The following is a 27,205-nucleotide window of genomic DNA, read 5'->3' as shown; positions in this document are numbered from 1 at the left end:
TGCCGCTATAGACAGAAGTACTCTTACAGTGTTCATTTTGGCAATTGGAGAGAAGGTCTCAGAATAGTCAATACCTTGAGTTTGAGTGTATCCTTTCGCCACCAGTCGAGCTTTGTACCGTTCAATACTTCCATCTGGTCTCCTCTTGATGGTGAAGACCCATCTGCACCCTACGGTATGCTTCCCTTCAGGCAGTGGACTGATCTCCCATGTGTGATTTTTCTGCAAGGCTTTCATCTCAACCAGCATTGCTTCCTTCCAATGTTTGATCTTTATAGCTTCTTCAAATGTTCGAGGTATCTCCTCCTCGTACAAGGCGGTCTGGAATGCCCTCGCCATTTTAGAGATGTTTGCTTCAGCAAAGCTTGCTATTGAGTATCTATTTCTTCTCCCTATTCTCTCCGGCGAATATCTCTTGGGAGGAACTCCCCTTGTACTGCGCGGCGGAAGTACATACTGTCCTGTGTCTTGATCAATAGTGGTATCTTCCTCTGTATCAAGGGGGTTAGGAATAACAATCGTATCCTCAGAAGGTGTGCCAGAAATTACCTCGGATTCCGGTTCGGTTGGATCAGAGGAACGCGGCGGAAGCACTGAAGAGCTCATTTCTGCAGACAAATTCGGCTCATGAATGGTACCAACTTGCTCTGGTGGTCCCATATCAAAGTGACTTGGCACATGCCACCGAAGGGAGTCGCTTTCTTGGATCTCCCCCTGTCTCTCACTCTCCCCCTGAGTCCCAAGGTGGTAAAAGAATTCTGTTTCGAGGAAGTTGTAATTCATGGTAGTGATAATTTTCTTAGTTTTAGGGTCATAGCATCGATAGCCCTTCTGAGTAATCCCATACCCTATGAATACACACTTAATCGCACACGGAGAAAATTTGGTTCTTTCTTGTTTTGGAATGTGAACGTAGACGGTGCAACCGAAAATTTTGGGTGGAAGGGATAAGGCTGCAGGAATTTGTGTTAAGGTAGCCAGATGATCCAAGGGTGTTTTCCGATGTAGTGTTTTTGTGGGAAGACGGTTGAGAAGGTAAACTGAAGTAGCAACTGCTTCAGGCCAAAAAATGGGTGGGACTTTGGAATCAAAAAGGAGTGCCCTAGTCATTTCAAGGATGATCCTATTTTTCCTTTCTGCTACCCCATTTTGTTCTGGTGTGTGAGGGCATGAAGTTTGGTGGATCAACCCGTTATCCCTAAAAACTGAGACATAGAATTGTTCACAAATTCCCCCCCCCCCCCCGTTATCTGACCGTAGTATCCTAATGTTTGTTTGAAATTGGGTTTGGATCATTTTATAAAACATAGTAAATTTTCCACCAACTTCTGACTTATGTTTCATAAAATATACCCATGTAGCCCTACTGCAATCATCAACAAATATCACAAAGTATTTAAACCCGGAATTAGTACTAATAGGTGCCGGTCCCCACACATCAGAATGTATTAAAGAAAAAACAGTGTCAACACGTGTATCATTGGGTTTAAAAGAGTTACGGTGGCTCTTGGCCAAAACACACGATTCACAAGAAAAATCCTTTGGAACAAAAAGTTTGGGAAATAAAGTTTTTAAATAACCCGGAGAAGTATGACCCATTCTTCGGTGCCAGAGCCAAGTCTCCTGATTGGTGGGTCCGTGAGCAAGCATCGCCGTACCATCGTGTCGAGCGATCTCGTCCACAAAATAGAGTCCACAACGTTCAGTGCCACGTCCAATAATCTTCCCCGTCCGGATATCCTGTAAGAGACAAAAGTTCGGTTGCATCAGTAGGGTACAATTTAGCTCCTTAGTCACGTGACTAATGGACATCAATTTCTGAGATAAGTTCGGCACATATAGACAGTTCGTAATCTGCACATTTGGGAATATTTCTATAGTCCCTGCCCCCTCAACTGGAGTTAACCCCCCATTGGCTGTCTGAATGTGTGATTTATGGGTTTCGTAAAATTTCACAAAATCCCTTTTATCAAAGGTCATAGTATCCATGGCACCACAATCAAAAATCCACCCGGTATCATCAAGTTCGTCACAATCTCGGGTTTCAAAAGCATATGACAAGTTTTCTAGGGGGGCAAACGAATTTTTACATATAATGGGGTCAAAATCGGAAATTTTCCTAGTCTGGGGGTCAAAATTAAAGGTTTTCTTTGTCTGGGGTTCAATTTTGACAGCATGCAAAATATGGGGACTAAATTGCAAATTAAGGGAAATGTGGGAGTTTAATTGAAAGGGTTTAGTATTAGGGCTAGGGTTCGACTCCCCCAGCCCATTACCTCCTTCCTCCTCCACGCCGCTGCCTAGCTTCAGCGAGGCCACCATCGCCTCTGCCGTCCTCCCTCCTCCGCCGTCGTCACCACGTCGCCCTCCGCCGGTTTGGAGGCCGCCGGCTTCGGGCTTCCGCTCCTGCACCGCTTCTCGGTTTCTTTCGACCCCTGTTCCATCTCCATTTCGTCCGCCATCTCCAACCGCCATTCTCGCCTTTGCCGATTTCTCCTCTTCCCACCAGTCGGGATACCCGGTCAATTGAAAGCATGTGTCTTTGGTGTGTTTGTGCATCCCACAGTGGGAGCACCAAAGCTTCGACTTGTCCAGTTTGATGTTTCCCCGGCGTGGGGCGTTCTGGCGTGGCGGCGGTAGTTGGCTGCGGTGTTGGGGTTGCGACTGGCGGTGTTCTCTGGCTCCAAAGCCGAACCCTACTCCCGATGATGAGTCGTTTCCAGCGACGGTGGGTGATTCGGACGCCGGTGACATGATCTTTAATCGGGCTGCCTCCCGTTTCACCCACCCGTACGCTTCATCGACTGAGGGATATGGATCCTCCTTGAGGATCTCCCGCCTGACCCAATCGTATCTCTCGTGTAGTCCGGTAAGGAATTTGAACAGCCTTAATTCTGACTTGATGTTTCGATATTGTGAGACTCCCTTATCGCAGCAATCGACCGTCCTATGTGGGCATCGGTCGATATCCATCCATAACCCATGGAGTTTGCTCCAATAGGCTTCTAAACTTGAGTCTCCCTGGATGACTCTACTTGCTTTCTCTCGCAGGTCGTAAATCAGGTATGAATCTGCCGAGCTTGCGAACGTCACGGCGAGCGTATCCCACAGGGATTTCGCCGTCTGATGATGCGCAAAATCGGCTATGATATGCGTCTCCATGTTGTCGATGATCCACGAGAAGACTATTAAGTCTATCTCCTCCCAATCGGTGTATCCCTTCTCTCCCGGTTTTGGTTGAGTCGGGATGCCCGTGATGTGACGGTAGACCCCCCTACCGCCAATGGCTACCTTCATTAGGCGAGCCCACAGTGAGTAATTCGATCCATTAAGCTTGAACGCCACGGTAACGCTCTTGCTTGATCTGATTTTTTCGGCAATTGGTTCGATTCCGTCTTTGTTCTCGTCGGTCATGTTGATTCTGGTTGGTTCTCGCCGTCTCGGTCGAGAATTGTATAATTGGGGCTAGGGCTATGATGATATTTTTCTGAGCCAAACCTGCTCGGATGCCATATAGAATTGGGTAATTTTATTGCTTGATTATTCACAATGGTATAGTACAAGATATATAGGCTAGACTATAACTATACAAGGTAAGATATTCTCCCAATTAAATCTTGCTAATTATGTGGTAGAGATATTCCGTAATCTTCTTCATTCAATACGTAATATTCTCCTTTGATTTTGTAGATGCTCCGGATCTCTTTCCAACAGAAGCCTTAGCTACCTCGATTTGGCGATTCGCATTCTGACTCTCGGCAAATTTGAGCCTTTTCGCAGCTGGCTCGTCCACGGCGCTCTCTCTCCTGCACCATAGCGGAGTTATTAGGAGGTTGCGGTTGGGGTGGAGAATACCATAGGGAAGGTGGAGCAAATGAGCTGCACGATTTGCGCGTCGCTAAATGCATAATTTTAGACTCTTCCAGAATTAATTATAATTATAATTATAATTTAAACCCATATAATTAATTACTTTTATCAAATGCATAATTGTATGTACCTATCCCTAAATACATTTATAGTTTTAGACTCTTCCAGAATTAATTTAACAACTATATACGTTTATTACTACAATATATAATTATAATTTAAACCATATAATTAATTACTTTTATCAAATGCATAATTGTATATACTTATCCGTAAATACATTTATAGTTTTAGACAAATATGATTATATTATTTCTAACTTCAAATAAATATTGGATAATTTGACATTTATATAGTACTACTATAATATACGAGAGGGAGAGGGAGAGGGAGAGGAAGAAAAAACGAGAGATTGTGAAAACGTTAATCTTCGATGGCACTCGCGGGAAACGCTAATTTGTCGATGGGTGAAACAACTTGTGTAAAATCCCCTAATTTGTGGATTGGAGAAACAGCATCGGATTTGGATTTGTGTGGTAAACGAAAAGGAGGAAACGAGATTCAGGGCGCCATGATGGCAAAGGCAAAGGAATCATCGCCATCGCGGCAGGTATCGGAATTCACAGATTTCCTTGGTCTACTCGAAAACTTCAAAGATGGGTTTACGTTCGAAGAGGAAAATTTCGATTTGATGAGAGAATGTTTGGAAAGTAATGATACGGATTTGATAGCGGAAATGAAGGAAGGTCCTCCTTATGACCATCAGGCCGTTCTGAAATACATCGCTCAAGTCCGCAACAGCGGTGTAAGACTTCTTTATACTATATTTTCATTTAATTTAATTAGTTTTGCCTAATTGATAGGAATTGATATGGTAGGGTTTTGATCTGGATGTGAAACTTCCTACTTATCTTGGTGGTTTGTTGGTGGTTTTGATCCCCCTTGATCTATCTAAAGATAAGAATGAATTCCCCGGTGATAGTGATCCTGATGATGCCAATCATCAAATACCTACTGTGCGTGAATATGCTTATCAGAGAGCAAGGTTTGCTATTGATGAAATCAATGTTGACATGGTATGCTCTGCTATACGTCATTAATCATCAAATTAAGAATTGGGGTGATTTTGATTGAATCATGATTTAATTACAGAATGCCAAAACTTTTGAGCTTGTGGAAGTTGTCAGGGCTGTCAAGACGGCCGGCGGCGGCTTTTTCATGTTTTTGACCCTGGCTGTGAAAAAAGTCGGGGAGGCTGAAGAAGAAGCTGCTACTATCACTATCCAAGCAATTGTCTTACATGACCTGGGTAAACCTATGGAGCTCAAGGAGTGGAGGTTCAAGCCCGACGCCCAAGCTTGATTGCACTATCGTTTTTTTTATCCTACTGATATTAGACATGTTGTCGAATTGATATGCCTTATGAATATGTTCTCTGTAATGTATGTTTATGTTTTAACAAGTCGCATTTCCCCATCCTAAAATAGTTATGTTCTTCTCTTATTTGTTGATTAAGAATTGGATTGGTTATGTGCTCATAATCTCCTGCATCCATTATTCTTCCTAACTGCCCCATTCTGTGGTTTTTTTAATCTCTGAGAATGATGCTATGGAGGAGGCAGAGCTGGAAGAAACCAATGATCGTTTTGTTTCTCAACTGTGCCAAAAACCTAGTCACATCTAGTCATGTTGCTGCTATCACAAAAAACTTGTTGAGTGTCTACTGTTTCCTTGTGCACAAACCACAACATCATCTGCTACCTGTTCTTTTTTAGTATCTCATTCTAATTCCAAGAATATCCCTATTGCTGTTCATATCTTAGATCTTTGGCACAAAAGATTTGGCCATGGAGAATATGATGCAGCAGAGAAAGCTTTAAGAAGTTGTAACATTTCTTTTCACCCAATGAAATTCAATATCTTGTGTCAACCTGCTGCATTGCAAAAGCTCACAGACTATCCTATATATCATCTTCTTCCAAACAATAATTGGACCCTAACATTGCTCCCTCCAGGCAAAAATTTGATCGCCAATCAAACGACTATCAGATTGAACCATTGCTCGCTACAAGGCTTGCGTCAGGGATTTTCCTGGCTTCGACTTCTCTGAAACGTTTAATTCCTTAGCCTTGCTGCTTCCTCTGAGTGGTATGTATGTGAACAACAGCGATCTTGAGGAGAAGATACACATCGGGCTTTTGAAACAAACATCGAGAGCATGGTTTTTCACTGCCCTCATTTCTTTGGGATTCTGTTAAGTCTAAAGCTGATCCCCCCCTCCCTTATACAAATATAGTAGTGCCTCCTTTATCTACGTAGATGATGTCCTCTATCACAGGAAGATGTGGTACAATGGTAGCACTTTGATATCTTTTATACTAACTCTTTTTGTTTTTCTATGATTGTTTTACTTACATTTCTGACATTGGACACAAGCAAAACAATAAATCCCACCTTAATTAGGAATAGTATTAATACAATATGCATTTTGAGTGAAGAAATTAGAGTGTCAAGTGGTTACAAGATAGTCTCTGTAAATGGATAGTTATCTAGGAATAGAATATAAAATACAAATACATGTTTTCATAAAGGCGCATTGGCACCCTTATAAATATACATATAAATAAGTGGATTTGAAGACACAACAGATTGCTGTGAGCTTTCAATTCATCGATCAAATCAGTAGAGTTTTTCATTCATTCTTTGTGCATAAATTAGTTAGACTAGAGAGAGCATATAGATAAAACTCTTCTTGTGGTTTTGAGTTTATTTAACCAAGTTCTCTAGAGTTGTATTTATAAATATAAACAAAATACAAATCCGCAAACACGTTGGGCTCACTTAGGTTTTATTATTTTATTTCTTTTTCATTTTCGGATATTAGTTTAGAAGGAATAGGCCCAGCCCATATTTGAGTCAGACCCATATTCTTAAAAGTTGGGACACAAAATTATACTTTTCCTAATTAAATTATATAACATGAATAATACGATTGTGCTTATCACATTCACCAATTTTACATCTATTTCGCTGAGAAATTTATGGTTTCTCCAATGCACTAATGCTAATTTGATAATATAGGTGGTATAGTCAAAATAATTCATCTCTTCGTCTCATTACAAATAATATATTTGAAGTAGATTAAAACGTTGTGTTTTGTAAGTTAAGTGGTAGATTAAAACACATTGGAACAAAATTGCATATTTGTGTTTTTATAGATGTTTTTTCTAGCAAAGATTAATGTGATGAATGGCCAAGCTTTTTTTTATGGGTCGTATATGTGGGTTTTAATTATAAATTATAAATTATTAATATGCATTGCAAACTTGGTCACGAGACATCTGTCTTATTAATGTTAAGAATGCGACACCAAAAAAGGTAGTAAGAGTATGATTTTTTGTCACCCCAAATTTAGGATATGCTTACTTTAATATTGTTGAATGTCAACGTACATTTATAAGCGTACAAAAATTGAGCTTGAATCATTGATGATGCAAAGTAGTACTCCCTCCGTTCCAAAGAAGATGAACCCTTCCTTGGGTAATACGGAGTTTTATGCAGTTTTATTTTTTGTGTTAGGTGGAGAGAGTAAAGTAAGAGAGAGAATAAAGTAGAGATAAAAGTGTTTTCATTTATATAAATGAATCATCTTGAATGAAATAAAGCAAAAGGGAAAGTGAGTCATCTTTAATGAGATGGAGGGAGTAATAGAAGTGAAAGGTTGAAAACGAGTCTTCGGTTCCCTACAAAAAAATTTCACATCATCAATCACTATTCAACAATAATAAGCCGACCCATAAAAATGACTTGAAGATGGTCAAGTGAAAGGATCGATTTTTAACTTCATACTATCAAACTTCATAATTTATTGTGTCCACATTAGAATTGAAGAGAGTGAGGTGTTGAGTTTTTATTTAATTATTATTTTAATTTATTTTCAATTTGAACATTTTTTTCCTTTTAAGTAGGGGACCTCATAGTTGATGGTAGAAAGGAATTGATGTGATGGTGATGACCACTTACGCATGTTTCAAAATTGACACTTGGATGGTAAAATTTCATAAATATACGCTCCAAAATATACACACGTACATATATATTGGGAATTCCATGAGTCAAATAAAATAATCGTTAAATTAAAATAATAAACATAAACTTATAAAAAAAACTATAAACAAAAATAGATGTTGTAGCCGTTCTGAAAGAGTCGAAAGGGATATTGTATAATTTCCTAACATCGATATAATATTCTTTATATTCTAATAATAAAAATTAATCGAATAGTTTAAAGTAAAGATTTTCTTTAAACTTTATATAGAAATTAATAATAGGGTCGCCAGAAGAGATCAGAATATAAAAGATTTTCCTTCCTATTTCTTTTTGACTTGTAGATTAAGAATTACTTTATGTGTTAAATGGAGAGAATAAAATATTGAAGAGATAAAATATTAGAGTGAATAAAATAAGGAAGACGGAAGGAGAAAGTACGAGAGAATGTATTACTCATACTTTTTTAATCAAAAATAAAAATGACTCTATTATGTTGGAACGTCCAAAAATTAATACAGCTTTATTAACATAAAACCGAGAGAATGTAAAATGGGAATTAATTGATGAGTATATTTAGGTTTGGAAATGTAAACCATAATCGTTTTTATTAACCAAACCTTTATTGTTCTACGATATTAGAATTATGAATCCTAAAGAAGAGTGAGCAAAAATTTAAGAACAATGTACCATTCTTCAAGGCGTAGCTGCGTTAATGAAGTAGTACAATCTCTTTTATAAATAAATAGGAATTTAAAGTTCACATCATGGTGGACGTGAATCTAAGACCATCCATATCCGTGTTTCAATACCGTCTCTTAACCATCTCATTCATTCACTATTCACGTGCCCCACCGCAGTTTTTACCATATCACTTAACTAAGAAACAACATCTGCATCCCTCCATTTCTTAACCATCTCATCCCTTAACTATTCATTCAATTTCATTTTTTATTTTTATTTCCAACAAAATCAATTAATAAAACACACTTCATTAAATAAAAAAATACATAATTAAAATCCTAAGAAAATAAAAAAACACATACTTAAAATCCTAAAAAAATAAAAAAACACATACTTAAAATACTAGAAATTAAAATACTAAAAAATGGTGGGGGAAGTGTGTGTAGTGTTATTTAAAGATGAATGTGGGAAAAAAATAAAAAAATTTAAAAAAAGGTAAAAAAAATAACGGAAGAAAAAAATGGTTGATTTTTGTTATTATTATTCGGATTTTTTTTTAAAAAATAATTAAAAATAGCCTAAATCGACGCCCACTCACACAGCCGGCGAGTACTAATAACGAACATATCGCAATTTGAATAACGAACATATCGCAATTTGAATATCAGGGCAAAATAATTACCAAACATTTATAATTGTTGATTTAAAAATAGCCTAGAATTTGTATTTTATTTTCTCAAAAACATATCAGAGGAAGACTGACAAAGACAGTGGGCATCTTATATTAGGTTAACTTTGAATTTAAATTGACTTTATATCTATAACGAACATTCAAAATTTTATTTTATTAAAGTCTCAAATACTATGTGTAAAGGTATTAACTCTTGTAATCGAGAATAGTGAGTCATATAAACTTTACTACAACTAACTTTAAGAATTAATTGTGACCTAATTTTTTATATAAACTCCTACAATAATTAAAAATCAGATATGAGAAAGTATTACGGTTGTAGGATATAATTTTTTTCAAGAAAACTTTGTTATAACTCTAAAATGGTTTGGCAATTTTAGCCATTTATTCTATCTACCCTAAATTTATAAAATCAAATAAAATCGGAGGAGAAAATAGCTTCGTAAATTTTTAAGAATCATTAAATCTGACTTTGTATTAAGTGTACACATCGATTACTTTTGTATTTAAATAAATATTCTATTTACTTATGTATTCCAGAATTAATATAACAACTATATACGATTACTACTACAATATATAATTATATTTTAAACCATATAATTAATTACTTTTATCAAATGCATAATTGTATATACTTATCCCTAAGGCCATGTTTGGTTGTCAGGATTCTGTCTGGGAAAGTAATTTGATTCCTTAAATTTTAAATTCCTGTGTTTGTTTTCGGTTTTAATCAAACTGGGAAAGTAATCAAAATCCTGAAACAAGGAAAGTTAGTACAACTTTCCAGGATTCTGAATCCTAACTTTTCTTAGGTATTCTTATTCCCAGTTTTAGGATTCTTACATATTTAATGCAATATAGTACAGTTTATTATTATTATTATTATTATTATTATTATTATTATTATTATATATTATTATTATTATTATTATTATTATTATTACTCCTACAATGTTTTAAAAATAATTTAAAAGTATAAACCATACTTAATTTCAGGATAATAAATAACTATAATTCAAATTATCATAATTATAACTATATTATTAATATTTATTTTTATTTTTATTATCATAATAATAATAATAATAATTTATTAAATAATTTAAATTTAATTATAATTATATAATAATAATTAATTTATAAATTAGTAATTAACAATAAAACTGTAGTGAAATTTTAAATTATAAAATTTATTCAATTAAAAATTAAGTAAATATAATGATAATGATAATAATAATAATAATAATCTTATTTATTATATATTATTATATATTATGATGTATAATCCATATTTAAACTATCCATTGTAATAATAAATAAAATAATATAATTATTATCATTTGTAATTAATAATTTACTAAATAATATGTAATTATTATTCTTTATAAATAAAAAATGATAAGTATATTTTTAGTTTAGTGTTTAAATCAAATATATATTTTCAAATCTTGATATTTTCCAAACACGGGAAAGTAAAGTTATTAGAAATCATATTCCCGGGATTCATTTTCCCAGGAATCATTTTCCTTGCGAACTTTACTTTCCCGCAAACCAAACATGGCCTAAATACATTTATAGTTTTAGACTCATATGGCTATATTATTTCTAACTTCAAATAAATATCGGATAATTACTACAAGGGTAAAATGCTTTAAAAGTAACTTTGCCAAAAGTTAGGTTTTTCCCATTAACTTTAAAAGTTGCAAGAAAAATCATGAACTTTACCGGGTGTTGCAAATTTCCCATCCCCCGACCCGGTATATTTCCGGCGCAAACTAATCCTACATGTCTTGCCGGAGGCGTGACATGACATAATTTTCGTTGGCGGCGTCGCAGATCGGGAATTGGAAACGGGAGTGGGAATCTCTAGCCCTAAATCATGTGGTCGTTTAATTCAATCGGGCTCTAAATCTCGAAATTTAGTTTAATTTAATTCAATCCGCATAAAACGACGTCGTTTTTAACAGTGCAAAACAACGTTGTTTTATGTACCGCCGGAAAAATATGGCATGTCACACCTCCGGTAAGCCATGTAGGATTAGTTTGCACCAAAAATTTACCGGGTCGGGTCAGATGGGAAATTTGCAACACCCGGTAAAGTTCGTGACTTTTCATGCAACTTTTAAAGTTGATGGAAAAAACAAACTTTTGGCAAAGTTCATGACTTTTGAAGCAATTTACCCTTACTACAATATATAATTATAATTTAAACCCATATAATTAACTACTTTTATCAAATGCATAATTGTATATATTTATCCCTGAATACATTTATAGTTTTAGACTCATATGATTATTATATTATTTCTAACTTCAAATAAATATTGGATAATTTGACATTTATATATTAGAGCCTACTTAGCGTGATACTTGTGATAGTACTACTATAATATACGAGAGGGAGAGGGAGAGGGAGAGATTGTGAATCGTATAATCTTCGATGGCAAACGCGGATTTGTCGATCGGAGAAACAAAATCCCCTAATTTGTGGATTGGAGAAACAGCATCCGATTTGGATTTGTGTGGTAAACGAAAAAGAGGAAACGAGATTCAGGGCGCCATGATGGCAAAGGCAAAGGAATCATCGCCATCGCGGCAGGTATCGGAATTCACAGATTTCAATGGTCTACTCGAAAACTTCAAAGATGGGTTTACGTACGAAGAGGAAAATTTCGATTTGATGAGAGAATGTTTGGAAAGTAATGATACGGATATGATAGCGGAAATGAAGGAAGGCCCTCCTTATGACCATCAGGCCGTTCTCAAATACATCGCTCAAGTCCGCAACAGCGGCGTAAGACTTCTTTATTCTATATTTTTATTTAACTCTGCCTAATTTAATTAGTTTTGACTAATTGATTGAATTGATATGGTAGGGTTTTGATCTGGATGTGAAACTTCCTACTTATCTAGGTAGTGCGTTGGTGTGTTTCATCCCCCTTGATCTATCTAATGATAAGAATGAATTCCCCGGTGATAGTGATCCTGATGATGCCAATCATCAAATACCTACTGATCGTGAATATGCTTATCAGAGAGCAAGGTTTGCTATTGATGAAATCAATGTTGACATGGTATGCTCTGCTATACATCATTAATCATCAATGAATTGGGGTGATTTTGATTGAATCATGATTTAATTGCAGAATGCCAAAACTTTTGAGCTTGTGGAAGTTGTCAGGGCTGTCGAGACGGCCTACGGCGGCTCTTTCATGTTTTTGACCCTGGCTGTGAAAAAAGTCGGGGAGGCTGAAGAAGCTGCTACTATCACTATCCAAGCAATTGTCTTACATGACCGGGGTAAACCTATGGAGCTCAAGGAGTGGAGGTTCAAGCCCGACGCCCAAGCTTGATTGCACTATCGTTTTTTATCCTACTGATATTAGACATGTTGTCGAATTGAGGTGCCATACGAATGCACTTCTATGTAATGTATGTTTATGTTTGAATAAGTCTAATTATCAGCATTTTCCCATCCTAAAATAGTTATGTTCTTCTCTTATTTGTTGATTAAGAATTGGATTGGTTATGTGCTCCTGCATCCACTATTCTTCCTAACTGCCCCATCCCCCCAATTCTGTGGTTTTTTAATCTCTGAGAACGATGCGTTTTGGTTTTGCGCCTTGAATTTATTCTGATTTCATATTTTGGGATTTTGAGTTCATGCTAAAATAATGATAATTTCTGAAGCTAGAGGAAGTAAATTGTCTGTGAGGTATTAGACATTTTGTTGAATTGATAAGCCATGGTTTTAGGTACATGTATGCACCTATGTAGGATATGTTCTCTGTAATGCATGTTTTTGTTTGAACAAGTCTAATTATCAGCATTTCCCCTTCCTAAAATAGTTATGTATTTTCAATCATCGAAGAATTGGATTGGTTTCTTTCTCTTTCTCTTGTTTGTTGATTAAGAATTGGATTGGTTATGTGGTCATAATCTCCTGCATCCATTATTCTTCCTAACTGCCCCATTCCCCCCAATTCTGTGGTTTTTTTAATCTATGAGAATGATGCTATAGAGGAGGCAGAGGTGGAAGAAACTTCAACGATCGTTTTGTTTCTCAACTGTGCCAAAAACCTAGTCACACCTAGTCATGTTGCTGCTATCACAAAAAACTTGTTGAGTGTCTCTCATTTTGCTAAATGTATAATATTGTGCTCTTTGAATTTCACCCGTTTTGTGAAGAATCTTCTCGCCAAGTAAATTATCTTGATCAGGGGCTCTACTGTTTCCTTGTGCACAAACCACCACTACCTGTTCTTCTTATTTTTAGTATCTCATTCTAATTCCAAGAATATCCCTATTGCTGTTCATATCTTAGATCTTTGGCACAAAAGATTTGGCCATGGAGACTATGATGCAGCAGAGAAAGCTTTAAGAAGTTGTAACATTTCTTTTCACCCAATGAAATTCAATATCTTGTGTCAACCTGCTGCATTGCAAAAGCTCACAGACTATCCTATATATCATCTTCTTCCAAACAATAATTGGACCCTAACATTGCTCCCTCCAGGCAAAAATTTGATCGCCAATCAAACGACTATCAGATTGAACCATTGCTCGCTACAAGGCTTGCGTCAGGGATTTTCCTGGCTTCGACTTCTCTGAAACGTTTAATTCCTTAGCCTTGCTGCTTCCTCTGAGTGGTATGTATGTGAACAACAGCGATCTTGAGGAGAAGATACACATCGGGCTTTTGAAACAAACATCGAGAGCATGGTTTTTCACTGCCCTCGTTTCTTTGGGATTCTGTTAAGTCTAAAGCTGATCCCCCCTCCCTTATACAAATATAGTAGTACCTCCTTATCTACGTAGATGATATCCTCTATCACAGGAAGATGTGGTACAATGGTAGTACTTTGATATCTTTTATACTAACTCCTTTTGTTTTTCTATGATTGTTTTACTTACATTAACACTAATAAATCTGAACCTCACATTTCTGACATTAGACACAAGCAAAACAATAAATCCCACCTTAATTAGAAATAGTATTAATACTATATGCATTTTGAGTGAAGAAATTAGAGTGTCAAGTGGTTACAAGATAGTCTCTGTAAATGCATAGTTATCTAGGAATAGAATATAAAATACAAATACATGTTTTCATAATGGCGCATTGGCACCCTTATAAATATACATATAAATAAGTGGATTTGAAGACACAACAGATTGGTGTGAGCTTTCAATTCATCGATCAAATCAGTAGAGTTTTTCATTCATTCTTTGTGCATAAATTAGTTAAGACTAGAGAGAGCATATAGATAAAACTCTTCTTGTGGTTTTGAGTTTATTTAACCAAGTTCTCTAGAGTTGTATTTATAAATTTTTATTGGTGATGGAATGAAGGGTTTCTCAATATTCGTCCGTAGATATAACAGTGTGAATCTTTGGCTTGCAGCTGGGCTGAATGGAATGGAATGGAATATACAGTGGTGAGTCGGTGACATTAATAAATTCATGAAGGTGTGCCGCACGTGGAGAAATTCTCAATAAGGGGAGTAACATATATTGAACTCATCTGTACGGCTTGGATTTCGTTCATTTATATATCATCTTTTCTGCGGTAGCAGAATCATTTCTTTACGGCAGGTAATTTTTAAAAAATTATATTAAATGAGTTAAGTAAATTAATAATAAGATAGGAAATGAAAAGGAGAGATGGAGAGAAAATAAAAGGTTAAGCAGTGAGAAGAAATTAGTTGACTTTACTAAAAAAATATTGACCTTTGCTATTATCGAATGTACCACCATAACAAAATGACTCTACTTCTATGGTACAGAGGAGTACAATAGAATAAGAATTAAGATGTGCAATATTTGGGAACTTTCAATATATTGACTAGAGATAAATAGTTTAGTATTTCCTTTGTTTCCTTACAGTTGAGTCATTTTTTCATTTTGGAAAGTTTCCTAATAGTTGAGTCATTTTTGTATATATTAACATTTTTCTCTTTTTTTTTACTTTATTCTCTTTATTTTATTCTCTTTATTTTATTCATTTTTTACTTTCTTCTCACTCTTACTTTTTTTATTTTTTATTTAACACATTCTATATTCCGTCTTAAACTTTGTGACGTGAGAAAATGGAGGGAGTATATTTCAACTATCGGCTACAAAGTAATGATAACGCAATTTATACTGCAGAGTTACTTTTACTTGAATAGTCATGTCAAACTTGATTAAATTTGAGAGTAGGGAGAGCATATTCTCCCAGGCTAAGAGGTACAATCACTTTTGCCACCTTCTAAAACCGCGGGCCAAGATGCTTTATTAAATACCCCTCCGTCCTAATTTAAGAATCTTGTCATTTTAATCCGTTTCAGTTTTAAAGTCACATTTAGAATCTTCCATATTTGTACATAAAATTTAACCTCATTTTTCATCAAAATTACACTCATATGCCATTATTTACATAAAATCAAATCAAAAGAAACACTTTTTATATCCAAAAAGTCAAACTCACTCTACCAACTCACTTTATTTATTACACACTCTACCAACTCACTTCATTTAATACACACTCCACTAATTTCCTTAAAACTCGTACCACAACTAAGAGCACCCACAACCGTGCTCTTGCCAGCGAGCACGGTTGTGGGCCAGGCCCCACTTTTTCTGCCTGTTCTTAGGCAAGAGCACAGCACCCACAGTTGTGCTCTTCCGCAAGGACGAGCACAATTCAATTTAAATAAAAACATTTTCATAATATTAAAATTCATTTAAAAAATTGAAATAATATTACAAATTACAAATAAAATAAAAAAGACATAATTAAAATCCTAAAACTTAAAAATTACATAATTAAAATCCCAAAAATTAAAAATTACATAATTAAAATCCTAAAAATTAAAAAATACATAATTAAATTCGTGAAATTAAAAAAAGCCACTACGCGTTGCCGAATTTCGCCCACATGTGTTTGATTAGGTCTTCTTGTAGCTCAACGTGGGTTCGGGTATCTCGCATTGTGTGCCTTGTTTCGATTCTCTCACCCACCGTCGTATGCACACCTCGGCGTGGGGGAGACCTCGCGCTTGAGCTTCCGGCTTCATCCTCGTCGGAGAAGCTAGCCGCCCTCGGTCCTTCGTCGGCTATAATCATGTTGTGTAAGATAATACACGTGTATGTGATGTCGGCGATATTGTTCAAGTACCACAGCCGAACCGGGGCCATCACAATGTTGAATCGGGCTTGAAGGACCCCAAAGGCTTTTTCGACGTCTTTCCGCACGGAATCTTGACGCTGCGCAAAAAGAACCCGTCTCGGGTCTTGCTGGTTGCGGAGCATCTTCACGAAAGTCGACCACCTTGGGTAGATACCATCAGCGAGATAGTAACCCATGTGGTATGTATTTCTGTTGACGGTGAAGTCGATCGTCGGTGCTACACCATTCAACACATCATTGAAGAGGGGTGAAGAATAGAGCACGTTCAAGTCGTTGTTGGATCCGGCAATGCCGAAATATGCATAACAAATCCATAGGCGGTAGTCGGTGACCGCTTTAAGGATAAGTGTTGGGCCGCCGCCTTTGTGGCCGCTTAAGTGTTGCCCCCTCCAAGCAGTCGGACAATTCTTCCACCTCCAATGCATGCAGTCAATGCTGCCAAGCATTCCGGGAAAACCATGGACCGATTCTTGAAGACGAAGCAACCGTTGGCAATCATCGGTGGTGGGTGCCCGAAGGAATTCATCACCGAAAGCTGCACGAATGCCCTCGCAAAAATGTTTAAGACAAAGGATTCCAGTGGACTCACCGACATGCAAATACCCGTCGAAGAGGTCGGCCGTCTGCCCAGTAGCGAGTTGTCGGATGGCACACGTACACTTCTGCAACGCCGAGATACTTTGCCGACCGGCTGCATCTGGAACTGTTTGGAAGAATTCAACACGAGCGGACAATGTGTTGACAATACGCATAAACAAGCGCTTTGACATGCGAAAACGGCGCCTGAAGTAATCTGCAGGAAACCGCTGCGGGTCGACAAAATAGTCGGCAACGAGCCTTTCGTGGGCTCCCTCCCGGTCACGATGGATGTAGCGGCGAGTTGACCTAGTTGGTTGAGGAGGAGGGGCGGGGTTATTCGTTGCGACATATGCTTCATAAGCGACACGATGTTGTTCGTAGTATTCTTGTTCTTCGCGATCGGCTTCCGCAATGAGATGGGTGAAATTCATTTGAGGTTTTGAGTGAGAGATGAAGGTGTAGATAAGTTGTATGAAAAATATGAATGAAAGATGATTTGATGTGAAAAAATGGATGATGAATGTGTGTATTTATAGATGGTTTTGGGGAAAAAATAAAAAATAAAATAAAAAAATGCAGAAAAACGGGCATTTTTTGGGATTGGGATTTTTTTTGGTATTATTTTCGATTTTTAAAAAAAAATTCCAACGGATATGCCGTTGGCCAATAGGAAGCTGCCACGTCGCTTGCTCGCTGGCACGGACGTGCTTGATGCATCGAGTAGCGTCGTGCCAACGGCGGACACCGTCTCCGTGCCGCTGGCACGGACGGACGGACGGTGGGTTGCTCACCGTTGTGAGTGCTCTAAATCTAACTCCTAAATTGGGACGGAGGGAGTATTTGGCTTAAATTACCAACTCTTGGCTCGAATTTTGGTAAATGCAAAATTGACCAACTCACTAGACACAAGCATACTTGGAGGAGCCAACTAGTGATTTATAGCGAATGCCATTTGCTTAAATAAGATAAAAAAATGTAATATTGTGTTAAAAAAAATAATCATGTTTATCCAAGCCATAGTTTGTCCGCCAATATTAGGAGTAATAAACTTTTATGATTTTGGATGTGAGTTGGCCAAGAGATAATAATTTTAATGACTGAGGCCATAGATTTCAGGTTTGAGTCCTCCGTAACGGAGTTTTTATATATAAATTCAATAACCTCTCATGGCGTCACTACAAAATAATTTTATGTTGACGGAGATAGTTTTATTTAATTAAAAATAAGAATTTTTTGTCAGTTTCATTAACTTTCAAATTCATAAACACAGTACAAAATAAAAAGTTATACCATGGTTATGCAAGGTAATACTCCTCTATCCCCTGAAGGTCGTTACATTCTGACCCAACATGGATTTTTAAAAAATACAATGGAAAATAGATAGAAAGATAATGAGGCAAGATGAATAATTCGTCCAATGATTTTTGTCCGTATACATACATTACTGCATTCAAGAATTGGCACATAGACTTTACGTAGCTCCCATTCTAGGGAGGAAGAGGAATCCAAACAATCGATATATTATTGCCATCACCCTTCCGAACATGGCACTGTGAAGTTAATTTTGATACGGATGTCAACTCGATTAACTTGAAACTTCCTAAAATAGTAAAATGACTCTATTAACGTAGAACGGAGGGAGTATATAGCTGTATTATTACATGTTCTGATTTCTAAACACAATCGGTGCACTTACTTATGTGCACACACATTTTCACACTTAAAAAACACACCATCAGGAAATTGAGTTCCTAACTCTCAACACTATAAACACATAGAGGCACAAACCATCGGTTAGTGATGTATCTATTCCACTCACTTCAGCAGGATCCTAATTTGAAGAATTTTCACCACAATCCAATTTTATTGGGATGTAAGGTAACTTTTTCCCTTCTAACACCTTCATTAGTGGATATCAATCTGTTGTGATATGTCACTGGCCCAAGATTTTAGGATCCAATGGACTAAGATTTTGTTATAGTCCTCCTATGTGAGTTAGGTTGCTTGTCTAAGCTACTTTTTTTTTTAAGTTTGGTTTGGTAAATTGGTTAATAATGAGAGAGAATAAGCACTTAATCTTGAATTGGGGGAGATAACTTTGATTGTAAATGTGAAATGTGAGAAATGATATTTTTTATGATTCGTTCCAATGGAAAAAATTCAAGGAAGTTTCAGGTGATAATAATATCACTTTAGTCATCATCTACATTCTTTATTTGGGATTTGCCTTCATCACTAGGAAAACAAAATACATAAAGCATTAAAAAATACAAATAATATGAAAATAATAACACACAACACACACTTTATAATCATGCACTCTCTTGTAAAATTCTTCTTCACCTTTCTCCAGCCTCCAGGGAGAAACCTGGTCAGTAGGTGGTAATAATATCACTTTAGTCATTATCTACCCACTGACCAGAATGTAGATAATGACTAAAGTGATATTATTACCACCCACTGATCAGGTTTCTCCTTGGAGGCTGGAGAAAGGTGAAGAAGAATTTTACAAGAGAGAGTGTCTGATTATAAAGTGTGTGTTGTGTGTTATTATTTTCGTATTATTTGTATTTTTTAATGCTTTATGTATTTTGTTTTCCTAGTGATGAAGGCAAATCCCAAATAAAGAATGTAGATGATGACTAAAGTGATATTATTATCACCTACTGAAACTTCCTTGAATTTTTTCCATTGGAACGAATCATAAAAAATATCATTTCTCACATTTCACATTTACAATCAAAGTTATCTCCTCCAATTCAAGATTAAGTGCTAATTCTCTCATTATTAACCAATTTACCAAACCAAACTTAAAAAAAAAAGCAGCTTAGACAAGCAACCTAACTCACATAGGAGGACTATAACAAAATCTTAGTCCATTGGATCCTAAAATCTTGGGCCATTGACATATCACAACAGATTGATATCCACTAATGAAGGTGTTAGAAGGGAAAAAGTTACCTTACATCCCAATAAAATTGGATTGTGGTGAAAATGCTTCAAATTAGGATCCTGCTGAAGTGAGCGGAATAGATACATCACTAACCGATGGTTTGTGGCTCTATGTGTTTATAGTGTTGTGAGTTAGGAACTTAATTTCCTAATGGTGTGTTTTTTAAGTGTGAAAATGTGTGTGCACATAAGTGCACCGATTGTGTTTAGAAATCAGAACATGTAATAATACAGCTATATACTCCCTTCGTTCTATGTTAATAGAGTCATTTTACTATTTTTGGAAGTTTCAAGTTAATCGAGTCATTTCTATTTTTGGCAAAAAAGTAACTATTTCTCTTACTTTATTCACCATCCACTTAACACACTATTCTTAATCTATATGACTCCTAGCAGAATCAAGTCCCAATCGTTAGAATCAGAATGACTAGCTGAAGCAGGAGCCTTAGCTACCTCGATTTGGCGATTCGCATTCTGACTCTCGTCAAATTTGAGCCTTTCGCAGCTGACTCGTCCACTATTAGATCTTTCAGAATCAGAACCGTAAGTCACAGGTTGCACTGCCACAAGCTTTCTGATTCTGAAGTCAATGCATCAATGAACACAATATATGGTGCTTTCTTGTATTCTCTGGAGAACAACTCTAGGATACCTGAACATGGTTTAAAAAGGTCAAATGGGAAAGAAATGGAAACAGTGGATTATACAAAAAAATCTAGAGATTAGGCTGTAGAGAGTAAGAAAGCTTAGTGACACAGTGGATTAGCAAGAGAAATCGAAGTGAATCAGAGGAAGTCTTAATAACAAAAATGAACAAGTAGAAAAGTTAGCCTAAGTGAAGCATTTAGTTGATTCACTGAGATTAATTGCACTCATGTGATTTCCGATATGGTGAGCACAACAATATATAAGAGAGTGAAACCAACTGAGCTGTGTTTGGTTGAATACAATTCTACATACATTCAATTTTGCAAACAGGTATCCCAATCAAATACAGAAGAACCAAGAGTCCAAGATAGTATATAACCCACACGCCCATATACGCCAATTTTTCAAAAAAATAAGACTCCATAGGCATGAAGTCAGGAACATTCGCTTAAAACTGGTGGTAACGTATTTCTTAGGTCATGAGAATGAGAACACATCACACCATTGCACAGAGAAGTCATACATTGCAGTCCCTCTAAATAACTGCACGCAACATACACATGCATTCCGACAAACGCATCATACAATTTGCATAATACATCAAGTCATACGAATGCTCATTCAGTGGCCTAGAGAATTCCAACAAATGCATAATACGTACAATTTACACAATCAAGTCATACGAAGCAATTGCAATCCCTCTTTATAAGATGCATTCAATGGCCATTCATGTTCCAACAAAAGCTTTAAACAGTTCGCAAATGTAAGCAGTCCAATTAAACTGCATTAGATAGACACCAGCATTCCGCAATTTACACGACTATGTCAAACAATGCAACCCTAAATAATCCACATCAGTAAACATTCATATTTCAACAACAACATTACACACAATGCAGTCTTGACGTAAAACGCAATACCTGACACTCTAGACTTCAACACAACAGCAGATGTTTCATAGAGCGGCACCCGGGCCTCACTGCCAATGGATCGAGCCAGCATGGTTTTCCCACAGCCCGGTGGCCCATGTAACAGAATTGCGGTTGTAGGTTTGCCTCCAAAGTGACGCAGTAGCTTCAACTGGTGCATCGGCGCAATCACCTCGTCTTTCAAATAACTCAAAATATAAAACAGCCCACCAATATCAGTAAACATTGGCCACTTAATTTATTCCCTCGCCCTAAATCCCTAATTACATCACCGCCAAATCTATATGACTCCTAGCAGAATCAAGTCCCAATCGTTAGAATCAGAAGGACTAGCTGAAGCAGAAGCCTTAGCTACCTCGATTTGGCGATTCGCATTCTGACTCTCGTCAAATTTGAGCCTTTTCGCAGCTGGCTCGTCCACGGCGCTCTCTCTCCTGCACCATAGCGGAGTTATTAGGAGGTTGCGGTTGGGGTGGGAGAATACCAGAGGGAAGGTGGAGCAGATGAGCTGCACGATTTGCGCGTCGCTGAGGTTTTTGGCTCCGGAATCGATGAGACAGCGGAGTTTGGAGAGACCTGGCGACGCGATCGCTTAATCCGGACATGCTCAATTCTTCACCGGTAATAGGAGCTTCCCAGTGACCGGAGGCCATGGTTAGGTTAGGTTAGGTTAGGTTAGGTCAGGTTAGGTCAATTCAATTGTTCGATATTTGGATACTACCTGCTACCTACGTCGGCAAATTAGGAGTCTTAGGTCATCCACAACGCTATTCCTATACCGTTCCTATACCGTTCTTTAAACCACTATTTGAGGGCCCCACTGTACTTTTTTACTCCATTCCTTAACTAAGGAACGGAACCTGCAACCCTCCGTTCCTTAACTGTTCCTTAAATTACTATTCATTCAATTTCATTTTTTATTTTTATTTCCAACTAAATTCAATTAAAAAACACACTTTATTAAAAAACAAACACACTTTATTAAAAAATACACAACATTAAAAAAAATTACAACTTAAACTTAAAAAAATAAAAAGCACACAATTAAAATCCTAAAAAAATAAAAGTACACAATTTTAATAATTTCATCCGCCAAAATTTGCCCAAATGTGCTCAATTAGATCCTGTTGGAGTTGGGTGTGGGCACTAGAGTCGCGTGTCCTTGCACGAATAGATAATCGTTCTTGTATAGACGGATGCGCTCCACTTCGAGACGGACTACTTGCGGTTGAGCTTCCGGGGGATTCGTCGTCGAACCAATTTCCCGCCTCGGGTCCTTCGTCTTGGACAATCATGTTGTGCAAGATTATGCACGTATACATGATGTCGACCATGTTTTCCATGAACCACGTACGAGCCGGGGCTTTGATGATGTTGAAGCGCGCTTGGAGAACCCCGAACGCCCTCTCCACATCCTTGCGAGCAGCCTCCTGCTTCTGCGCAAAAAGAGCCTGCTTTGGGTTCGCAGACCCACTGCACGTCTTCACGAAGGTAGGCCACTTCGGGTAGATGCCATCGGCGAGATAGTACCCCATTTTATAAAGCCGGTTGTTGGCGACGAAGTTGATGGCCGGCGCTTTACCATCCAAAACTTCGGTCAAGAGGTCGGACTGGTGGAGCACGTTTACGTCGTTGTTCGACCCGGGGACCCCGAAGTACGCGTGCCAGATCCAAAGGCGGTAGTCGGCAACGGCCTCAAGTATAACGGTTGGGTGGGTACCTTTGTGGCCGCTCGTGTAGGACCCTTTCCACGCCACCGGGCAATTCTTCCATTGCCAGTGCATGCAATCGACGCTGCCGAGCATCCCGGGAAATCCGTGCACTGTTTCGTGAAGGTCGAGCAGGAACTGACAATCGGTCGTGCTTGGCCTCCGGAGAAATTCGTCGGTGAAGGCTGTCCGGACGCCTTTGCAGAATTTGAGCAAGCACATTCGCCCACTGCTGTCTCCGATGTGGAGGTATTCGTCAAACATGTCGGTCGTTTGTCCAGTCGCAAGCTGACGGATTGCTGCAGTACATTTCTGCAGCGTCGTGTGGCTGGGACGGCTGTGATGAAACCTATCTGAAGTGGTTTTGCCATGCATGTTTAATCGAATTTGAGTCCTTGTAGGACTGCAAACTCTACTCGGACTAGTGTACACCAAGTAGATTGGGCATCATATCTTTTGAGTTGGTGGATCTAGTGATTTGGAATGTGGCCACATTTCCTATAATGTATGTTCTGATATGGTATGATAATAATGGTTGTTGATGGATGATGGGTTGTGCAACCATCCTAACTTGATAGAACGGGCGTCGTGTACCCCCTCCCCAAGTATCCAATCAAAGAAATTTATAAATTTCCTTTTCGAAGAGTCTTCCTACATACTGTTGGTTAGCATAAGAGCATCCACGATAAGGATAGGCTAGCAATAGCCTAGCCAAAAACTTCTCATGTCACATCATCATGACATTCCCACAGGCTAGCCATTGCTCTCGACAAGCAAATAAACTGACAAATACGAAATTAAAATTGGACAAAAACGGAGAAAGTGCAAACATAATTCAGTAAAATAAAAATAATAAACATAATACAAAAAAAGTCTACTACAAATAAACCATCTCAAAGCTTCAACACGTGGCCATCCCCGTCTCAAACCCAAATTTTTTGTTGAAAAAATTTATGTGATTTTGGTATGTTCGGATTAGAAATTTAGATAATGGAGTAAGCTAGAAAGAGAGTGTCATACCTTATTTGAATGGACGAGGAGCAGAGGAAGACTCTGACAAAGACAATAGACATCTTATATTAGGTTAACTTTGAATATAAATTGACTTTATATCTATAATGAACATTCAAAATTTTATTTTATTAAAGTCTGAAATATGTGTAAAGGTATTAACTCGTGTAATCGAGAATAGTAAGTGATATAAACTTTTCTACAGCTAACTTTAAGAATTAATTGGGAACTAATTTTTGATATAAACTCCCACAATAATTAAAAATCAGAATGAGAAAGTGTTACGGTCGTAGGATATAATTTTTTTTAGGGATAATATCAGTTTGATATAGAAATTTTTTTATATCAATTAAAAGTTGTAATTCCTATAGTTAAGACAGAATCAAGAAAACTTTGTTATAACTCTAAAATGGTTAGGCACTTTTAGCCATTTATTCTATCTACCCTAAATTTATAAAATCAAATAAAATTGGAGGTGAAAATAACTTCCTAAATTTTTAAGAATCATTAAATCTGACTTTGTATTAAGAGTAGACATCGATTACTATGTATTTAAATAAATTTTCTCTTGACATTATGTATTCCAGAATTAATATAACAACTATATACGTTTATTACTACAATATATAATTATAATTTAAACCCATATAATTAATTACGTTTATCAAATGCATAATTGTATATACTTATTCCTAAATACATTTATAGTTTTAGACTCATATGATTATATTATTTCTAACTTCAAATAAATATTGGATAATTTGACATTTATATATTAGACCGTACATAGCGTGATACTTGTAATAATATACGAGAGGGAGAGGGAGAGGGAGAGGGAGAGGGAGAGGGAGATGGAGAGGTTGTGAAATCGTATAATCTTCGATGGGAAACGCTAATTTGTCGATCGGAGAAACAAAATCCCCTTATTTGTGGATTGGAGAAACAGCATCCGATTTGGATTTGTGTGGTAAACGAAAAAGAGGAAACGAGATTCAGGAAAGCGATGCCGCCGTGATGGCAAAGGCAAAGGAATCATCGCGGCAGGTATCGGAATTCACAGATTTCGATGGTCTACTCGAAAACTTCAAACGAGGGTTTATGTTCGAAGATGAAAATTTCGATTTTATGAAAGAATGTTTGAAAAATAATGATACGGATTTGATAGCGGAAATGAAGGAAGGTCCTCCTTATGACCATCAGGCCATTCTCAAATACATCACTCAAGTCCGCAACAGCGGTGTAAGACTTCTTTATAGTACTATATTTTTATTTAGCTCTGCTTAATTTAATTAGTTTTGACTAATTGATTGAATTGATATGGTAGGGTTTTGATCTGGATGTGAAACTTCCTACTTATCTAGGTGGTGAGTTGGTGTGTTTCTTCCCCCTTGATCTATCTAATGATAAGAATGAATTCCCCGGTGATAGTGATCCTGATGATGCCAATCATCAAATACCTACTGTACGTGAATATGCTTATCAGAGAGCAAGGTTTGCTATTGATGAAATCAATGTTGACATGGTATGCTCTGCTTGACATATTAATCATCAAACAATTGGGGGTGATTTTGATTGAATCATGATTTAATTACAGAATGCCAAAACTTTTGAGCTTGTGGAAGTTGTCAGGGCTGTCGAGTCGGCCTGCAGTGGCACTTTCATGTTTTTGACCCTGGCTGTGAAAAAAGTTGGAGAGGCTGAAGAAGCTGCTATTATCACTATCCAAGCAATTGTCTTACATGACCGGGGTGAACCTATGGAGCTCAAGGAGTGGAGGTTCAAGCCCGACGCCCAAGCTTGATTGCACTATGCTTTTTTATCCTACTGATATTAGACATGTTGTCGAATTGATATGCCATATGAATATGTTCTCTGTAATGTATGTTTATGTTTGAACAAGTCTAATTATCAGCATTTTCCCATCCTAAAATAGTTATGTTCTTCTCTTATTTGTCGATTAAGAATTGGATTGGTTATGTGCTCATAATCTCCTGCATCCACTATTCTTCCTAACTGCCCCATTCCTCCCAATTCTGTGGTTTTTCAAATAATGCGTTTGGGTTTTGCATCTTGGATTTATTCATATTTTGGGATTTTGAGTTCATGCTAAACTAATGATAATTTCTGAAGCTAGAGGAAGTAAATTGTCTGTGAAGTATTAGACATGTTGAATTGATATGCCATGGTTTTAGGTACATGTATGCGGATATGTTCTCTGTAATGCATGTTTTTGTTTGAACAAGTCTAATTATCAGCATTTTCCCTTTCTAAAATAGTTATGTATTTTCAATCATTGAAGAATTGGATTGGTTTCTTTCTCTTTCTCTTGTTTGTTGATTGAGAATTGGATTGGTTATGTGCTCATAATCTCATGCATCCACTATTCTTCCTAACTGCCCCATTCCCCCCTAGGGGTGTGCATTCGGGCTTCATGATCACGATGCACCACTTGTCGACGGTGGACAACTGGTCGTGGGCGAGGTGCCGCCGGCTGCATATAACTCTGCATCCATCGATCAACCTCACGGCTCGTATAGACATCTAGCTCTTCGTTCATCATACGCTCGTACTCATCCGCATCCCCACCACTACCACCGGCATTACTCATTTCTTAAATTGATCTTAAACAGAAAGTAAGGTAGAGAGAATACTCGTTAAAACAAGTGGTGCGAATGAAAATGAGGTTCAACGCGCGTATATATAGTGTTTTCGAAAAAAAAAAATTTTAATCCGACGCCGGTTTGGCGCCGATCCGGGACGCACAATGGCGCCCGTGAGGATCGGCGTCGGAACCGGCGTCAGCGCGGGAATCGGCATGGCGACGCCGATTTTGACGCCGATTTCGCCGACGCCGGTTCCAATGGTTCAGCGTCAAACCGGCGTCGGCGAAAAATCGGCGTCGCGGTGGTGA

The 27,205-nt window shown here is 37.4% G+C and overlaps 3 protein-coding genes and 1 long non-coding RNA gene across 4 annotated transcripts; 3 read left to right on the top strand and 1 right to left on the bottom strand.

Annotated features, from left to right (window-relative positions):
* Positions 1 to 4,237: 4,237 nt before the first annotated feature.
* On the top strand, positions 4,238 to 5,373 carry LOC121762547. The gene is made up of 3 exons (XM_042158451.1): positions 4,238 to 4,675; positions 4,749 to 4,946; positions 5,023 to 5,373. The coding sequence occupies exons 1-3, from the start codon at positions 4,304 to 4,306 to the stop codon at positions 5,230 to 5,232; spliced, it is 780 nt and encodes a 259-aa protein (XP_042014385.1). The 5' UTR covers positions 4,238 to 4,303; the 3' UTR covers positions 5,233 to 5,373.
* A 6,293-nt stretch (positions 5,374 to 11,666) lies between these two features.
* On the top strand, positions 11,667 to 12,797 carry LOC121762548. The gene is made up of 3 exons (XM_042158452.1): positions 11,667 to 12,089; positions 12,172 to 12,369; positions 12,442 to 12,797. Exons 1-3 carry the CDS (start codon positions 11,736 to 11,738, stop codon positions 12,646 to 12,648), a joined length of 759 nt encoding a protein of 252 aa, XP_042014386.1. The 5' UTR covers positions 11,667 to 11,735; the 3' UTR covers positions 12,649 to 12,797.
* A 5,625-nt stretch (positions 12,798 to 18,422) lies between these two features.
* On the bottom strand, positions 18,423 to 22,041 carry LOC121762551. The gene is made up of 2 exons (XR_006042250.1): positions 21,566 to 22,041; positions 18,423 to 20,649 (listed from the first exon to the last, which is right to left on the bottom strand). It is a non-coding gene; the product is annotated as an uncharacterized LOC121762551 (long non-coding RNA).
* A 3,070-nt stretch (positions 22,042 to 25,111) lies between these two features.
* LOC121760189 lies at positions 25,112 to 26,224 on the top strand. Its single transcript, XM_042155826.1, has 3 exons — positions 25,112 to 25,533; positions 25,619 to 25,816; positions 25,889 to 26,224. The coding sequence occupies exons 1-3, from the start codon at positions 25,177 to 25,179 to the stop codon at positions 26,093 to 26,095; spliced, it is 762 nt and encodes a 253-aa protein (XP_042011760.1). The 5' UTR covers positions 25,112 to 25,176; the 3' UTR covers positions 26,096 to 26,224.
* Positions 26,225 to 27,205: the final 981 nt, after the last annotated feature.

This window comes from Salvia splendens, chromosome 13 (genome assembly GCF_004379255.2).
Source record: "Salvia splendens isolate huo1 chromosome 13, SspV2, whole genome shotgun sequence".
NCBI classification, from domain to species: domain Eukaryota; kingdom Viridiplantae; phylum Streptophyta; class Magnoliopsida; order Lamiales; family Lamiaceae; genus Salvia; species Salvia splendens.
This window is presented reverse-complemented; position numbering and strand designations above follow the sequence as displayed.

Bases quoted from the DNA above. Each gene is read 5' to 3' on its own strand.
- LOC121762547 (XM_042158451.1), top strand. From the start codon at position 4,304: ATGGCACTCGCGGGAAACGCTAATTTGTCGATGGGTGAAACAACTTGT. The intron at 4,676-4,748 runs GTAAGACTTCTT...TTGATATGGTAG, and splicing joins CTCAAGTCCGCAACAGCGGT to GGTTTTGATCTGGATGTGAA. The intron at 4,947-5,022 runs GTATGCTCTGCT...ATTTAATTACAG, and splicing joins ATGAAATCAATGTTGACATG to AATGCCAAAACTTTTGAGCT.
- LOC121762548 (XM_042158452.1), top strand. From the start codon at position 11,736: ATGGCAAACGCGGATTTGTCGATCGGAGAAACAAAATCCCCTAATTTG. The intron at 12,090-12,171 runs GTAAGACTTCTT...TTGATATGGTAG, and splicing joins CTCAAGTCCGCAACAGCGGC to GGTTTTGATCTGGATGTGAA. The intron at 12,370-12,441 runs GTATGCTCTGCT...ATTTAATTGCAG, and splicing joins ATGAAATCAATGTTGACATG to AATGCCAAAACTTTTGAGCT.
- LOC121760189 (XM_042155826.1), top strand. From the start codon at position 25,177: ATGGGAAACGCTAATTTGTCGATCGGAGAAACAAAATCCCCTTATTTG. The intron at 25,534-25,618 runs GTAAGACTTCTT...TTGATATGGTAG, and splicing joins CTCAAGTCCGCAACAGCGGT to GGTTTTGATCTGGATGTGAA. The intron at 25,817-25,888 runs GTATGCTCTGCT...ATTTAATTACAG, and splicing joins ATGAAATCAATGTTGACATG to AATGCCAAAACTTTTGAGCT.